Here is an 18,264-nt window from a genome sequence, read left to right on the forward strand (position 1 = left end):
CCCCATGGCGACCCTACAAGGTAGGTTTTCTCATTAGCCGAATTTCACCAATGAAGAAACGAAGGCATGGGGGGACTAAGATTACTTAGTGCCGGAGCCTTCCATCTCTGCTCACTGATGAAGGCGAGACTCCCCCGCTGTCCTCAGCGTACCGTCCTAGCAGGCAATGACTGTGGACAGGAGTGGGACGGAGTGGGACGGAGTGGGAATAAAACCCCATCCACGTGGCAAACCGGATGGCCTTCCCAACCCCCTGACAGCCAGGCTTCTCCTTACTTTGCTCCTGACTTTCTCTTACTGCAAAATTCAGAGAGGCTGCAATGAAAAGGTTATCGGGATCCGGTTTATGAGTTCTCGCCACCCCCGTGACTCTATGACAAGAGGAACATCTGGTCCTTTCTGAGCAGCCCATCTGTAGCACCTCCCAGGAAGGACATTCCATGTGCTACCACCCCGCCTGGTCAGTGTGAAAGCTCACACTGCTGGGGCTCCATGCAGAGCACACATCTGATCTAGAAAAGCACCGAGAAGTGACAAATGGGGCCTTGGTTCTTTAAAAAAGAGAGCAAGGGGCACCTGGGTGGCTCAGTCGATAAAGCGTCTGACCTCGGCTCAGGTCACCATCTCGCGGTCCGTGAGCTCGAGCCCCGCGTCGGGCTCCGTGCCCATGGCTCGGACCCTGGAGCCTGCTTCGGATTCTGTGTCTCCCTCCCTCTCTGCCCCTCCCCCGCTCACACTCTGCCTCTCCCTCAAAACTGAATAAATGTTTAAAACAATTGTTTTTAATAAAAATTAAAATAAAATAAAAAGAGAGATTATTTTCAGTCTTACAGTCTTCACCTGTAGGGCCACCCAGGTACACAGAGGCTGCCCCTAGTACTGGCCTGACGCCACATAAAAATTCCCAAGCCACATTCGCTTCATCCTCTCTATTCAACAAATGTTCTACAAGCAATTTCAAAACAAGTGTCACTACAATTCTCGATACCAGAATTACATGAGAGAGTTGTAGGCTTAAAAATCCATATAGGGGCGCCTGGGTGGCTCAGCCGGTTGAGCGTCCGATTTCGGCTCAGGTCACGATCTCGAGGTCCACGAGTTCGAGCCCCACGTCGGGCTCTGTGCTGACAGCTCAGAGCCTGGAGCCTGTTTCAGATTCTGTGTCTCCCTCTCTCTCTCTGCCCCTCGCCCGTTCATGCTCTGTCTCTCTCTGTCCCAAAAATAAATAAACGTTGAAAAAAAAAATTAAAAAAAAAAAAATCCACATAAATGATAGTTCATTCTAATTTCCCTGTGTTGGAGTGACAAGGAACAAGCAACATGTTTCCCACCTCATCGCGTTTACAGATGACAAAACTGGCTGACGTTCAGATAAGATAAAACAACTAAACAGGGAAGGGATCAAAACCCAAATCTCCCACACCTTTGGTTTAGGGCGTTTTCATAAGCTGCAAATATGCCGGCGTTACCTAGTTTAACCGACACCTGCTCACAGACACTAACAAATTCAATCAACGTCATCATAGTTAATAGTCTAAGAATCATTTTCACACTACGTCACGCATCTTCCAAACTGGTCGGGAATAAGCCTTACAGAACGGATGCCCCGATGGCCACTTCAGAAGACTAGCATTAAGACAGACTGGACTCGTTAGCTATGTTAATTATTAGATATATGCTACGTTCAGCCAGGAAGTATATGCTTCATGCCTCACAGCCTTTTTTTAAACACACCAAATGAGTTTTTGTTAACTTTTTAATCTATTTTCAAATTTCCACAAAAATTACAAGAATAATACAAAGATTTATTACTAAAGAACTACCCGGGGCACCCAGGGAGTTCAGTCGGTAGAGCGTCTGACTGAGGCTCAGGTCATGATCTCACGGTGCATGAGTTCGAGCCCTGCATTGGGCTCTGTGCTGACAGCTCAGAGCCTGGAACCTGCTTTGGATTCTGTGTCTCCCTCTCTCTCTCTGCCCCTCCCCTGCTCATGTTCTGTCTTTCTCTCTCTCAAAAATGAGTAAACGTTAAAAAATTTTTTTTATTACTAAAGAACTATCAACGTTTTACCACAACATTATACCCCTGTGGTAGATACATATATGTGTATATCTGTATACATGTTTCTGGAGCCACTTGAGAGTAAGTTATCAACATAATGTCCCTCTGCCCCTAAAAACTTCAGTGCACAAAGACTAAAGTCAAGTAATTTACATGGATACGCTACTATTCTCTACAGACCTGATAGAAATTTTCCAAGTGTCGGGGGCGCCTGGGTGGCGCAGTCGGTTAAGCGTCCGACTTCAGCCAGGTCACGATCTCGCGGTCCGTGAGTTCGAGCCCCGCGTCGGGCTCTGGGCTGATGGCTCAGAGCCTGGAGCCTGTTTCCGATTCTGTGTCTCCCTCTCTCTCTGCCCCTCCCCCGTTCATGCTCTGTCTCTCTCTGTCCCAAAAATAAATAAACGTTGAAAAAAAAAATTAAAAAAAAAAAAAAGAAATTTTCCAAGTGTCATAATCATATCTGTAGGAAAATAAAATATCAGATCACAAGTTACATTAAGTTGTTTAAAAATCTCCATTTTGTATATAATGAAAGCAATTTAAAGTTTCAAACTAAACACACACACACACACACAAAGCAAAAATGAAGAAGGAAATAAACAAAACGAAAAACACTAAAAATACCAGTAAGTACGACAATGCTGGAAAGGAAAAGGAAGCGAGGCTTTACATAAACAGAAATTCAGACAATTCCATGACACGAATAACTGCGCCCTGGCCTCGTCCAAGCGAGGTCACTCTTCGCTTTGGTTCAAAAACACTTCTTCATCCAGACTCAAAGTTGATTTCACAGACACAAGTGTGGTCCTCTTTCTTTAATGCAAAGATTTTCTGAAGTATCTTTAGGCCTACCCCATAAAAATGGCCTATCTTCTTATTCAATGTGAGAAAACACGGGGGGTGTGGGCTACGACTTAACCCTCTGTTCCTGAGTCTCAGCTGACTCTGAAGGAATCATGAAAACTGACCTCTGACCAAAAAAACGTCACAGGAAACTCTGAATTAACTAAGCGCCTCCAAGAGCGTTAAAACGCACTTTGGGCCAACGTAGCAACTGCAGACTTCTCATAAAAAAGAAAGAGAGTCATACCAGCCAGGCTCATAAAAATTTTGCTAGTCCAAAGAGCAACATAAACGTGAGCTGCTATATAAGAAACGCGTTTCAGTGCTCTCTCAACAGTGCTTACGAGCACAAAGTGGATTCTGCCCCATTCAACGTGTTAGGGACCGAGCCACTAAGTCGGTCGGCCGGAATACGCACATAAGAAAGTTCTGTGCTATGCGGTTAGCCAAGGGGTCGGGGGGCCCGTTTTTAAGGTATCAGTGGGGCGCCTGGGTGGCGCAGTCGGTTAAGCCTCCGACTTCAGCCAGGTCACGATCTCGCGGTCCGTGAGTTCGAGCCCCGCGTCAGGCTCTGGGCTGATGGCTCGGAGCCTGGAGCCTGTTTCCGATTCTCTGTCTCCCTCTCTCTCTGCCCCTCCCCCGTTCATGCTCTGTCTCTCTCTGTCCCAAAAAAAAAAAAAAAAAAAAGGTATTAGTAATAGGGTGGAACTCAGATACACAAGAATCTGAAAAGCAAAGTGTGTTCAAAAACATGTGACCCCTTTCGGCCAAAGTCCACACTCTGAGCTTAATGAATTGCGAGGCCTCTGTGGAAACCAAGATCTCATCTGCCAGTTCTCACACAGAGTCAAAGGGCCAAGGAGCCCCCTCAGCCAGCCCTAAAAAGCCCAGATGAAGAAGGGACGGTACAAGAAAGGAAAGTCATTACTAAGGAGGATTCTGAAGGCTCTAAACACAGCCCTGAAATAGTGATGCTTTGTGACCAGGGAAAAGACCACCAGACATCAACTACTCACACAAAGAGATTCTGCCCCTGAGAGGGACACAAAACCACTAATTAAAACCCGAGGCCCCTTCTTTGGGAAGGCCGCAGCAGGAGACAGAAAGAGTGAGGGATAAAACAGAATAATGACTATCTTGCAGGGAAATGAGCTGGTACAGGTCTACCCTGAGGCAAAGCCCTCCGTGATCTCATCTGTGAAATGAGGGGGTAGAAGAGCGCCAAGCTCTTTCCAGAGTGATAGAAAGAAAACACCCTTTGGTGTCAGACACGCTGTGGCTCCACAACTTACCAACTGTGCCACTTACGTTCTATGCCTCGGTTTCTCCACCTGGAAAATGGAGATTCTACCCGCATATTCTCCCTATCGTGGAAAATTCCAGAGGTTGGCAGCCCAAGATTTGTGAGGTGGCTCTGAGCAACAAAATCCTCAGAGGCTAATAAGTCTCTCCAGTCTGGATGGCCTTCACTTCAGCCACCTCAAGCCTTAAGATGGCTGCAGGATTCCAGCCACCACGTCTGCATTCCAGTTGCGGCCATATGTCTATATTCCAAGAGCAAAGGAAAAAGAAGGAAGGGTACAAAGAAGGTTCTAGGAAACTTTTGTGATAACTCTGCTCATGTCTACAACAGAATCACACAGCCATCCCTAGCTGCGAGGGAGAGGAGGGGTGCAAACTACAGTTTTATCTAGGACAACTACGTATCCAGCTACAAACTGGGGTTCCGTGACTATAGAAGAAGCAAAGAATGGACAGATCTGCAATACCCCCACCTCACTTTAAGGACTAAACTGGATAATATATGTAAAGTCTGATGATTCCCGGACTCACAAACTTATTCCTTCCCTGTCTGGTAACACTGAGAGCGTATGATGGGTCTCAGCAGCTTAAGAGGTTCCTCCTGTGGTAGCCCTTAATGCCGGGCCTCTGACCACACCCCACATACAACCTGCACTGCAGCCCAACAAACCCATCTCCCCCTTTCACGGTTCTAAACCTTTGTACTCACAAAGCCTCCTTCCAGGGAAGCCGTCCCCCCCCAGCCCCGGCTCCTGTCTGCGTGACAGATCGCTCCTCAACATGCCAGGTCTTGCTCACCTGCCCCTCCTCCCTCCACCCCCAGGTAGAGCCCGTGCTCTCACTCCCAGGTGCTTCCCTTATGGGAGCGCTCACCGTCCCGTATCGAAACAGCAGCCACATCTAGTGAGCGCCAGTCCCTGTCCTGAGCCCTGCACACACAGCTTCGCAGCCAATCCCAACAACCCTATGACGAAGACTCTGTATCACCCCCGTTTTACAGATAAAGAAACAGAGGCCCAGAGAGGTTAACCAGCTTGTCCGAAGTTACGCTGGGAGGAAACACCCGAGGCAGGATTCGAACCCAGGGTGCTAGACCACAAACCTGTACTCAGCCACCACTCTAGACTGCCTCTACTACTAGAGGGAGGGGTCTAGATGTCATCTTAGAGCCGGGATGATCAAACTACATCCCACAGGCTAACTCCGGCCCTCCACCTGTTTTCGCAAACAAAGTTTTGTTGGAGCACAGGGGTACCCACTTGTTTACCCTGGGAGGGCTGCAGGGTTGCCATGGAGACTGGAGATAGCCCAGGATGCCCAAAATATTAACTACCTGGCCCCTCTACAGAAAAAGTTGGCTCAACCCTGTTTTAGGCTGTCAGCTCCTCAAGACATGGCCTGTGTGCGTTGCTCCTGTGTCCTCGGCATCCCGCGTGGCATTGCATTTGGCACAGGCACAAGAGGCGCTCAACAAACACGTGGGGTGTGAATACCCCACCAGCAAAGAGGAGCGCGTCGGGGGGCTGAGGCTGCCGGCTCACTCAGGACTTGGAAAGTTTCCCAATTCTGTCCAGATACTATGTAACAACCAAAAGGCCCGGGAAACCTGTCGCAGGGCTTCGGTTGTGTGGTTAGTGGCTTGCCATGCCTCTGACGGAGGGACCCCTGCAGGCCAGTTGAGGGCCGTCTGTATCCGTCAGCAAACCCACTCAACTCCCCTGAACAAGTAGCCCAGGCCGACCCCTGGGGCCCACCCGCCCATGGGAGAATGTGGGTTCGACTGCTTCCTAGGCGGAGTCCCCTCTCACCCGCCCACCTCCGCTGGGAGGTCACTGACCCGACTTTGCAGATGAACGCCGAACACACCCTGGAAAAGAGGTGTTAGAAACTGATGTTGGTTGCCTTTCAACTGGTTACATTTTCATCAAAACATTCATAGGAAAAGGGGCGCCTGGGTGGCTCGGCTGGTTAACCATCTTCGGCTCTGGTCATGAACTCACAGTTGGTGAGTTTGAGCCCCGCAGCGAGCTCTGCACTGGCAACGTGGAGCCTGCTTGGGATTCTTTCTCTGCCCCCCTCCCCCCCTTGTGTTTGCTTTCTCTCTCTCTCTCTCTCTCTCTCTCTCTCTCTCTCTCTCAAAATAAATAAATAAACGTTAATAAAAACACATTTATAGGAAGGGACCAAACCACATACAACAGAAATAGCCCTCTAAAAACGACAGCAAAACATGAAAAAGTTATCCAAGGCTCAAATCCCTTCTCTGACCTTCAAAGAACAGGCTTGCAACAAGACTGTATAATGTTTCCTAATTTTATCGTAATTATTGATGTCACTGCACGAGACACAAATAAAGCACTTTCCTTCTGGGCTGTGACCATATTCGATCTAGCCTGGGTTATCAAAAATCACATTGTGGATGGTTTTCTCTTTAATTCTGTCTTGGCCTGGCCCCAAATCACATCAGGCAGGAGCCAGGCAGAGCTACAAAAAGCCTCCCACATTTCCGGCACAATCGTTTCAAGCCTCCTTTCGGGACACAAAAGCCGTATCTCTTCTCTTTCCCAGAGTTTTTAAACAACGGTCCAACTCGAGCAGACTCTTGAGGAACCACAGGCTAAAAGCAGCAAATGGAGACAGTCAGCCACTTTGCAAATCAAGTAACTTGTCACCTAGGTCCTCATGCAGGAGGAAGGGTTAAGAAACACCTGCCTATTTGCTAAGGCTGGGTCTAAAATGACCACTAACTTGGCCCCTCGGTTCCACAAAGTTACCCACTGGTCTAAAACATAGGACTTCCGGGGCGCCTGGGGGCTCAGTAGGTTAGGCGTCCGACTTCAGGCGTCTGATTTCAGCTGGGGTCATGATCTCGCAGTTCGTGGGTTCGTGCCCCACATCGGGCTCTGTGCTGGCAGCTCAGAGCCTGGAGCCTGCTTCTGATCCTGTGTCTCCCTCTCTCTCTGCCCCTCCCCTGCTCATACTGCCCCCCCCCCCACCTCTCTCTCTCTCTCTCTCTCTCAAAAATAAACATTAAATTTTTTTTTTAAATATAAGACTCCCAAGTAGACACATTTCTGCTGAGGCCCCTACTGTGTGCCACCCGCTGTGCCGGGCCTGCTGTCTGTAGCAGCCTCACAGCAATACTCCAAGGTTAATATCATTTCACAGATGAGGAAAACAGGGCCCAAACAGTCAAGTGACCTGCCAAGGTCATGCAGCTAAAAAGAGGCCAAGCCGGAAAGGCAGGGAAGTCTGACCATGTCACCAGCCTGTGCACCTGCACACTGCCCCCCTCCGAAGCTGGCTGGCATTGGGGGCAGTCCACTCAGGTACATAGTGCTGGTGGGGAAATGGCTCAGCCACTCTGGAAAACTCTTAGGGAGTTTCTACATGTGCGCATCCTACGACCCTGAGATCCCAATCCCCAAGCATGTACCCAAGAGAGATAAAAGCATGTGTCCACGCAAAAACTTATACACAGGGACGCCTGGGTGACTCAGTCGGTTAAGCGTCCGCCTTGGGCTTAGGTCATGATCTCAACGTTCATGAGTTCGAACCCTGCATCGGGCTTGATGCTGACGGCACGGAGCCCGCTTTGAATTTGGATCCTCTGTCCCCCTGTCTCTCTGCCCCTCCCCCACTTGCTCTCGCACTCTCTCTCTCTTTCTCTCTCTCAAAAATAAACATTTTTTAAAAACCCTTTAAATGAGGGGCGCCTGCGTGGCCCAGTCGGTTAAGCATCCAACTTCGGCTCAGGTCATGATCTCACAGTCCGTGAGTTCGAGCCCCGCGGCGGGCTCTGTGCTGACAGCTCAGAGCCTGGAGCCCATTTCAGATTCTGTGTCTCCCTCTCTCTCTGCCCCTCCCCTGTTCATGTTCTATCTCTCTCTGTCTCAAAAATAAATAAACGTTAATAAAAAAAATTAAATAAAAACCCTTTAAATGATAAAAATAATAAAAAATAAAAAACTTATACACAAATAGCAGCTTTATTGATAACAGCTAAAAAAACTGGAAACCCAAATGTCCACCTACAAGTGAATGGATAAACCGTGGCATATCCACAGGATGTAATATTACACAACAACAACAAAATTATAATCTACGGATAGATGCAGCAACACCCAGAATCTCAGCACACGAGGCTGACTGAAATAAACCAGACTCCAGAAAGGATCTCCTATATGGGTCCACCTATACGAAAACCCAAGAACAGACAAAACTAATTCATGGTGATAGAAATCAGAAACAGAATGCCGGGGACGGGGAACTGACTGGCAAGAACAAGGAAATCTGGGGGGGGGGGGGTAGAACCGGGGGAATCAGAGAATGTTCTGTACTTTTTAAAGGAGTGGTTACATGGCGTAAACAATTGCCAAAATTCAGCAAACAGAACGCCTGAGACCTGTGCGCTTTATTGTATTTAATTATACCTTTAAAAAAAAAAAAGTCCTCAGGCTAATGAGTCAGTCATTCAGATGACAAAACAGAAAACATGAATTATTACACGTATACTTCCAAACTGATTGCTCAAGGGTATTTAAAGAAACCCCAAAGAAAGTCTGATTTGCCCATGAAAGCAAATTAAGTTTACTCACTGGCTCTAGAAAGAATTTCCCTCACAATAAGGCCCACCACCTTGCATTTGCCCAAGGGGTCTGTCTAGTAGACAGAGATGAGTGAGTCCAGCAACCCTGCCTAACCAGCCCACTTTCAGTCAGGACAGCAACCCTTTCAGGACAGAGATGGCTGTCCCCATGGCAACCAGTGAAGGTGGGAAAGGTGGAGGGGAAGGGAGCCAGCGGGATTAAGAACCACTTTAGAATAATCACTGTATGGAGGCTGCGAGTGCCATACCCCTACCCCCACGAGGTCCGAGTCCTAATTCCTGGAACCCGGGAATGTCACCTTACAGGGCAGGCAGCAGATATGACTAATTTAAGGGTTTTTAAATGGGGAGATTGTCCCAGATGATCTTGGTGGGCCCTAAATGCAATCCCTAGGGGTCCTTCTAAGACGGGGACAGAGGGAGACTTGATACAGAGGAGATGCAATGGGAAGACCGAAGCAAAAACTGGGGTGAGGCAGGTACCAGCCAAGGAATGCCAACAACCACCAGAAGCTGGAGGAAGCAAGAAATTAACTTTCCCTTGGAGCGTCTGGTGAAAGCCTGGGCCTGCCAAGACCTTGATTTGGGCCCAGGGAAACCTATTTCAGACTCTGGCCTCTAGAACCATGAGAACATAAATGTCTGTTGTTGGGAACTACCAAGTTTACTGTCATTTGTTCTAACAAAACTAACACAGACCGGGAGCCTAAAATGCAGTATTGTTTCTGCCAGATATCCACACTCCTCCGATATCACTTCAAACTTTTAAGAAGTAATCGAATTAGTAAACGTTTTTCTTCTCTTTTTTTTTAATTTTTTTATTTTTTTTAATTTTTTTTAACATTTATTTATTTTTGAGAGGCAGAGAGAGGCAGAGCATGAGCAGGGGAAGGGAAGGGAGAGAGTTGTCGGCACAGAGCCCAACGCGGGGCTCAAACTCACAAACTGTGAGATCACGACCTGAGCTGAAGTCGGACGCTTAACTGACTGAGCCACCCAGGCGCCCCCCTTTTTTTTTCATTTTTTTTTAATGCTTGTCTACTTTTGAGAGAGAGAGGAGAGAGGGAGAGAGCATGAGCGGGGGAGGGACAGAGCAAGGGAGACAGAATCTGAAGCAGGCTCCAGGCTCTGAGCTGTCAGCACAGAGCCTGATGAGGGGCTTGAACCCACAAACTCTGGGTCAGGTCAGATCATGCATGACCTGAGCCGAAGTCAGACACTTAACCCACTGAGCCACCCAGGTGCCCCCAAGTTTTTCTTTTCTTGAAAGAAAACATCAGAGAATATCCTTATTACCATGGGGTAAGCAAAGATTTCCTAAATAGCACTCAAAAAGAACTAATCATAAAAGGGGAAAATTTTTTATATGTGACTATGCTAAAATTTAAAATTTGTGCATACCAGGAGATGACGTGGCAAACCACGAGTGACGATGCCTGCTTTCTGTTTGCAGTGCCCGTATCTGCGTGCACATAACCCATCAGCGAACTCCTATCCAGAATCTATAAAGAACTTTCTTTCACAAGTCAATATGAAAAAGCAGATGTCCCACGATACAAACAGCGAAGGACTTAAGTAACACCTGACAAAACGTGAAATCCAGATGGCCAACAGGCACACAAAAAGATGCTAACCTTCATTAGTCATCAAGGAAAGGCAAATTCAAACCACAATCAGATGCCACCCATCGGGTTGGCTAAAATGCAAACAGACAACATCGAGTATAGATGAGGCTGTGGGGCACCCAGAACCCTCAAGCGCTCCTGGCGGGAATATTAACAGATCCAACCACTAGGACAAAACTCTCTTCATAAGCTGGACAGTTGGAAATACTGTCGCGTAACCCAATATTTCACTCCTAGGTATACACGCACAGAAATGCGTATGTATGTTCCACAGAACTCACGGCAGTACTTTCGTAAGGGCCCCAAACTGGGAAAAACTCAAAAGTTTATGAGAAGCGTCCACGTATTCAGTATATTCATACGATGGAATAGAGCAGTGCACACAGACAACGATTAGACCCAGCACCACGGAGGGGGCTCAGGAACGTGATGTTAAGAGAAGAAGCCTGGAACAATACATCATGCCGTTCCATAGGAAATTCAAGAAAAGGCCTACCTCATGTAAGATGCTGGACATCAACAGCGGGCAACCATGAGGGACGGCGGGAGGGGACTGGCCGCTGTTTCTTGATCTGGATACGATCCGCTTATGAAAATGCGTTGAACTATTACGCGTATGAGTTACGCACTTTTCTGAACGTACGTTAGACTTCAAGTTTACCCCCCAAAACTAGTTATTCCGAGATTATGGGAAAAGCTTTTTTCCCCCCTCAATATAACTTTTTCAAACTGCAAAATGGACGCAAGCTTACCTCAGGAGAAAATAAATAAATAAAGGAAAAAAGAGAAGAACAAATAATATCCCCCACGACCCCACCAACCAAGGAAAACCATGGTAACCATTTGGCGTAAATCTCCTCAAATACACATACATTTTAAAGAGAGAGGAGGAGAGCACATCCTACAGGGAGTGGTTAACACAGGCAGGTGCTCCATAAATATTCTGAACCATACGTGAATAAATCATATTAGATGCTATTTTGTAACCTAGGCAACCACCTCTTTATTGTTGCCGTCCACGAAGAAATCCAGTGTCCCCAAAGGATTTGAGTGTACAAACTCACACTCTGGCAAACCAGCCAGCAAGGTGTGTGAATACTTTCTAAGTACATGTGGGCAAGAACATAAAACCCAGAGCCGTGATTTTTTAACCCTGGTTATCACCAACTGCCTCTAAAATTTGTGGAGTACTCAAAAAGCATTCATTTTAATTCAGTACGGTTTTAAAAGTTAATACATGCTCCCTCCTTGACTTTTTTAAATTTTTTTTTTTCAACGTTTATTTATTTTTGGGACAGAGAGAGACAGAGCATGAACGGGGGAGGGGCAGAGAGAGAGGGAGACACAGAATCGGAACCAGGCTCCAGGCTCTGAGCCATCAGCCCAGAGCCTGATGCGGGGCTCGAACTCATGGACCGCGAGATCGTGACCTGGCTGAAGTCGGACGCTTAACCGACTGCGCCACCCAGGCGCCCTCCTTGACTTTTTTAAATGAGTCAAGTAGCCCCTGAGCCCTGGGAAATCAGGGCCAGGGCCTAACAACCGCATTCTCAAAGCAGGGCATTCATGCAGATCAAGTCGAAAGCAGGTCCTGGATACCTGGCCACTGAAGGCCCACATTAGCTGGGCAGCCGTGGGCCCTAAGTCAAGGTGGACATTTCACAAGGTAAGTCAGACTCCCTGACCCCGAAGACGAAGACTGATGGTCGCAGAGGGCGGGGCAAATGACACACATATCAACTCGAGGACAAGGCTATAAACAGGTAGAGAACCAAGAAATAACAATAATAATAGCTATATAAATACAAGTTAATCCTGCTTTCATTTCTCTTTCATTCACTCTTTTATTTATTCAGTTATATCTACTGACCCCTTATGATATGCCAGACCCCGTTCTAGACACTGGAGATACAGCAGTGAACATGGCAGACGAAACTATTCTCTGTCCCCAGGGAGTTGACATCTTGTGCGGGGGGACAAGAGTAAAATATTGAGTGTGTCAGAGGGTGGTGGTGATGGAGAAAAATAAAGCAGGGGAGGGAGATAGGGACTCGAGGCTGGAGGAGGGGAGCAAGTCACTTGCTGTAGAGATGCAAATATTTGCTGGGTTCCAAGTTTTAAAAGGATCCTTTCAAAACATATCCTCTCCAAAGAACTCTGGCATAATTATGTTAATGGGAGCCCCAGGGTAACCACAGGATTCAGAAAATAAACCAAGAACTTTATGAACCAGAAAGGGTCCATTTAAGACGGGCAAATTGAAGATCCAATAATAGCTACCACTTCGCCAGATCTTGTTCTGCACCTTTCTCAGCTGCTTATAGACCAGTCTCCTCAATTAATTTTCACACTGAACGTATGAGAAGGGTAACATCTTTTCTCTCTTTAACAGATGAGAAAACGGAAGCCGAGAGTAATTAAGAAACCGGCCCAAGGTGACACGTGTGCTAAACGTTGATGTCCGGGTTCGGCCCGGAGTCCACACTCCCCTTACGTTCCAAATAAAACGTCCACTGCTCACCTGGGGTTTTCTTTGCCTGATACTTACCTTCCTTATCCTGCTCAAGACTTAACCTTTAATATTTTGCTGAGTTCTCACAACCGCACCCATCACACTCACACACACACACACACACACACACACATTGGAGGCCGGTTTCATATTTGCAATGTCTTCTTTTCTCTTGATAACGAAAAGTGAATGACGATCAAGACCCTCAAATGTTGAAATACCACTTCCTAGAGCCAATTAGAAATTATTTTCCCGGGGCACCCGGGTGGCTCAGTTGGCGAAGCATCTGACTCTTGGTCATGATCTCACGGTCCGTAGGTTCGAGCCCCACATCAGGCTCTGCACTCATAGGGCAGAGCCTGCTCGGGATTCTCTCTCCCCCTCTCTCTCTGCCCTCCACCACCTGCATTCTCTCTCTCTCTCTCTCAAAAACAAATAAGTAAACATTAAAAAACAAAGAAAAAGAAATTATGTTCTCAAACATTTGATATTCCCAGCAAACCCAAAATAGTTCCATCTGGGTTGGAGACTAAAATTAGCCTTCGTGCTGGCAAAGGAAGAGTTCATACGGCCAATTTCCTACAAACTAAAAACGAGCTCCCCAAAGGTAACTCCTGACTGCCCCCCATCCTCCCCACAAGCATGAGGGTCCCCTGTGACCCTCATCTCCATAAAAGACACCTCCACCTCAACATCCCAGGCTCTCAGAGCTATAAACACGAGTCCTCCTTGGCCGCTCTTTCTCTCACCTCATCCAACCCATGGGCAGCTTCTATCCTCCCCACTCCGAATCTGTACCTTCTCTCCACTTTCCTCGTCCCCCAAGTGCAAGCCCCCAGCATCTCTGGCCTAGACCACCGTGAGGAGCTCCCAACTGGCCTGTTTCCCGATAGGACCCTGTGAAATTCTCATCTCCAAAGAGTACCCAGAGTGAACTTTTTAAAGCACGAATCAGACCGTGTCACCTCTCGGCCTAAAATCCTTCTGGACAACCAGAACGCAGCCTTAAATTCTTCCCCTGGACTACAAGGCACCGTGCGGCCTGGCACCGGCCTGCCTCACCAAGCTTTTGGGCTTCAACTCTCTCCCTGGTTCACTCTGTGCGAAAACCAAAAGACTAGCGAAAACACAGTGCTTGAGATTAAAATGTGAATAGGGGTGCCTGGGTGGCGGCTGACTTCGGCTCAGGTCCTGATCTCGCAGTTTGTGGGTTCAAGCCCAGCATCGGGCTGTGTGCTGACAGCTCAGAGCCTGGAGCCTGCTTCCGACTCTGTGTCTCCATCTCTCTCTGCCCCTCCCCTGCTCATGCTCTGTCTCTCTCTCTCTCTCAAAAGCAAATAAACATTAAAAAAAACAATAAAGAAAAAAGTACTGCAGAAGAACATGCCATGAGATCTAAAAGTGAAGGTAACTTGAATCAAGCTGCCCACTGTTTGTACCAAGGCATTCCCCTGGGCCAGGGAGCTAGGGACTTGTACTTTTTAATTCTGAGTCTCCTCCCCTACTTCATGTGCAGATGCCTGTGCGTTTTGCACACTGAAATAGCTCCAGCTCTTAGAAAAGAGCCTGGCACATAGTAGTTCCTCAATAAAATAGTCTCCGAGTAAATACATTCATGAACACATGAATATAGTGTCAAAGTTTCTCTCTTTCTCCTCTCTCCCTTCTTACTGTTCCAGACCTCCCCTTGACAAGGGAGAAATGTGCAACCACTGAGTCTCCACAAATCCTCTCCAGACCACTAATGGACCTTTGGCAGCAGCTGAGAGAACACGGATGTGGGGAACACAGACCTGAACACGGAGGCATGAACCACTAGAAAGAGATAATGCTTTTGGAGTCAGTGGTAAACTTACAGTCTACTATGCTAAGAATAAACACTGACGGCATAGACCACACTAAACAAACTCAGCAAAGATGAGGTCTCACACATTACACAGTACATTTCACCTATGAAGCCTGCAATCATGTAAATATTATTATTACTATATTATTATTAATTTTGCCTCTTCTCAATCTGGCATAACCTACATACCCCAGTGGATTTAAGATCATACAAAAGCATGAGTTACTCCAATTCCTACTAAATCCGCCGGAAAGAACAAATCCTTTAATATGCATTGCAGGTAAAGTACCATCCCCAGTGAATGACTGTAATCCAGGGTAAAATCTCTGTTGGCCTCATAAGCTACTTGGGGGGGCGGGGGGGGGCGAGCATTAAAAGGGACTGCCCAACACACAAACCAGATGCTGTCACCAACAAGGCACAATTACCAAGAACTGAAATCAGATTGAATCATCTCCTCTCTCTCTCATCCTACACACACTACCTATTCCTTTGCAGCTTTCAAAACCTGAAGGGGAAAGAGGCAAGAGCAGACACCAGGGCTATTTTGAGAAATAAAAGGACTCAAAAGTTAAAAGCACAACTTCCACTGACAGAGTAGCAGATCTCCCGGGAAACCCAGGTGACTCAGAAAGTTCTCTTATAGAAACAAGTCAGTTTCCATATTTAGGAAGTGGTCTTCCTCCCTGTTGAGTTTCATGTAAATAACTGCCCGGTCAAAGTTTCAGCTGGAAGCCACCTGAACATTTTCCATCCCATGTGCAGGCAGAGAGGACCCAGTAATCCAGTCTAACCAGCAGAGAGAAGCAAGAGTTCCCAGGGTGTGATTCAAACTTCACAAGCATCCTGAAAAATCCCAAGACCTAAGATCCAAGGGCCACAGACGGCAGGACAAAAGATCTCATCCACAACGTCTATCTCCCTCTGGCTTGTTTTTGAAAAACAAAGTAAAAAAAAAAAAAAAAAAGTAAACAGCAGCACCACATCTGCTCCTTCCAAGTCCCCCTCACTATCCTCTGCATTGTGCCCCACATACCATCATCAACACAAGTGAGCTGGGGGCCCTTCCCTTAACACCCCCATCCTCCCACGTGGCCATACTGGGTTTCCCAACAGTGAGGGCAGAGTGAGCAGGGAACTTCAAAAGGCACCTAAATGGGCGGGGGTTAATAACAATAGTTTACAAAGCAAACCGTCCATTTCCAAAGGGGAGAGGGTGTTCAAAAAAAAAAAAAAAAAAAAAAAAAGAAGGAAAGAAATAACTAAGCTTCTGTTGCAGAGATTGGAGGTCTCAAACCACCACTGGGCAGGAGGTAGCGCGCACTCCGGAAGGCACTGAGAGTAAGTGGTAGGTGTTTGGTGATGGTGGTGGTTTTAAACACTGAAGTTTTAAATGAACTATGTTACGGAGAGAATTGTTGTGATGGGACCAGGGGTATTAACGCTTTTTCCTGCAGGCATACAGCACGCCCCCTCTGCCTCTCTTCCTCAGCCATTCTTCAGGAATGCGGGAAACCGCTAGCAGGCAGGGCCCTGGGACCAGTGCGCCCCTCTTTTGCTACTCCAGTCCCTGCAGGTGCCAGGGCCGAAAAAAACCGGGCCTCTCGCCTCCCTCTCCGCCACTGCGGTGCGGTCCTGGGGTGGGGTCACGGCCTGCCCCATCCCGGGCACCCCACCTGGAAAGGAGCTGGGACGCAGGAAGGGCACTCGGAGAGGCAGCACCCGATCGGCCGGTGGCACAGTGGCGCGCGCGCGCGCGCGCACACACACACACACACACACACACACACACACACACGCACACACACAGAGCTGAGCGGCGCGAAGGGAGGGGCGCGCGGTGGCGCTGGCGGCGGGCGCGTTACCTGTTCTGCCAGCCCTGGAGGAGGTTGGTGTATTTGCTGAGCACGCCTTCGAGCGCCGGCTCCCTCCTGCGGCCGCCTCCTCCCGACGGACTGGCGGCCACCGAGCCCGGGCTGCTGCGGCTGCCCCCGCCGCCGAGCCCGGCTACCGCCGACCGGCTGGAGACCCCCCCGCCGGCCAGGGAGCAGGACGGCGAGGAGCCAGCCGAGGTGGCGCGGCTGCTGCTGCGGCTGCTGCTGTTGCTGCCCCCGCCGCCGTCTGCGCCTTGGGCCGCCCTCTCCATGGTCCGTGCGCGCCCGGAACGCGAGTGCCCGCCGCGGTGGCGGCCGCGGCGCTGGGGCTCCCGGCGCGGCGGCGGCGGCGGCGGCGGCGGCAGCTTCTGCTGCTATAGCTCCGGGCGCCCGGGCCGCGCGTGGCTGCTCCAAATCCCCGGGAAATGCCTGACTCATACAGGAGGAAGAGGAGGAGGCGAAGGAGAGCTGGGAAGGAAGCCAACGGGGCTGGATGCAGCTGCGGCCGCCCCTCCTCCTGCCGCGGCCCTGGCCCCGGCCCCTCCCTCCGTACTAGTTTCCTCGGCAAGTTCGGAGCGGGTGGCCGGTTCGGCGAGCCCTCCTGTGGTTCCTCTTCCTCTTCTTTCGGGTCCTGGCGGCCGCTCGGGGCCGGGGGCGCTGCCGGGCGCCGAGCCGCAGGGTGGGTACGCCCTGTCACCCTCGCGTTCCTTCTGCCGCCCCCTCTCGGATCCGAAGGGGCGAAAGGGAATCTCCGCGCGTTCCTCCCCACCCCCAACCCACCTCGGGACCTGGAGGGAGGGAGGGGCGGGGGGCGGCCCCACCCACCCGATCCACCCGGATATTGACCCGCCCGGCCTAACGCGGGCACCAGCGCGCAGTCCCTCTCTCTGCCTTCCCCGCCGAGCCCGGGCCAGACACACGCACACAGCAACCTGGGAATGAGCCTTACAGGCAGAGCGAAGTTAATAGGGCAGGAACGTCTTCCAGGCTCTCCTGCATGCCTGGTAGGGGACAGGTGATTCTGTCCCCAAGGTAAGCTTGCCCGGGGTATTTTCACGCTGCAGAGTTACGGTAAATGCATCATGGACACCAGGGAAGGAACGGGAGTGGGGCAAGAAAACTCTAAGGTTCCTCCAAGTGCCTCCTTACATTGAGTGCCCTGGGCGCTTCACTTGCCTCACCCTAATCCGCACACTGATGGACACATAAATCTGGCAAGTCAAAACTAGCGATTTGATTTCCCAGAGGGAAATCAACCGATATTTACAATCACAGTGAAGTATGTATTCTCTGTGGTCGCTGTAACTTCTTCCCTGCAGCCCCACCCTAAGATACACTGAGCTGCAACTTGGTCTCTAAAATCGTTGGTGTTTTGCGAAAGTAGATGAGTCGCACTTTCTCCACCGTACTAATAATTTTTGTGAGTATAAATATCCAATGCAATCTGGAAGTTTCTAAAATTACCTAGAAAAATGGCTCTGAGGAGCTCAGGCACCACGCGCGCGCGCGCACACACAACAAAAACAAAGGGTGATAGATTGATAGGCAATCCCGGTTCAAAGGATCTACAAACCCATAAAGCAGATAAATA

At 49.0% G+C, this 18,264-nt stretch overlaps 1 protein-coding gene across 3 annotated transcripts in view; it reads right to left on the reverse strand.

The window, feature by feature from the left end:
• Window positions 1–17,090, reverse strand: part of OSBPL10 (oxysterol binding protein like 10) — a 305,981-nt gene extending 288,891 nt beyond the window's left edge. For all 3 annotated transcript variants that reach the window (XM_027040852.2, XM_027040851.2, XM_027040849.2), the window contains exon 1: window positions 16,665–17,090. In XM_027040852.2, the coding sequence (XP_026896653.1) occupies window positions 16,665–16,945 (281 nt within the window). In that variant the 5' untranslated portion in view covers window positions 16,946–17,090. The remainder of the gene's footprint in view (window positions 1–16,664) is intronic.
• Between the last annotated feature and the right edge of the window lie 1,174 nt (window positions 17,091–18,264).

Source organism: Acinonyx jubatus, chromosome C2 (genome assembly GCF_027475565.1).
Source record: "Acinonyx jubatus isolate Ajub_Pintada_27869175 chromosome C2, VMU_Ajub_asm_v1.0, whole genome shotgun sequence".
NCBI classification, from domain to species: Eukaryota; Metazoa; Chordata; class Mammalia; order Carnivora; family Felidae; genus Acinonyx; species Acinonyx jubatus.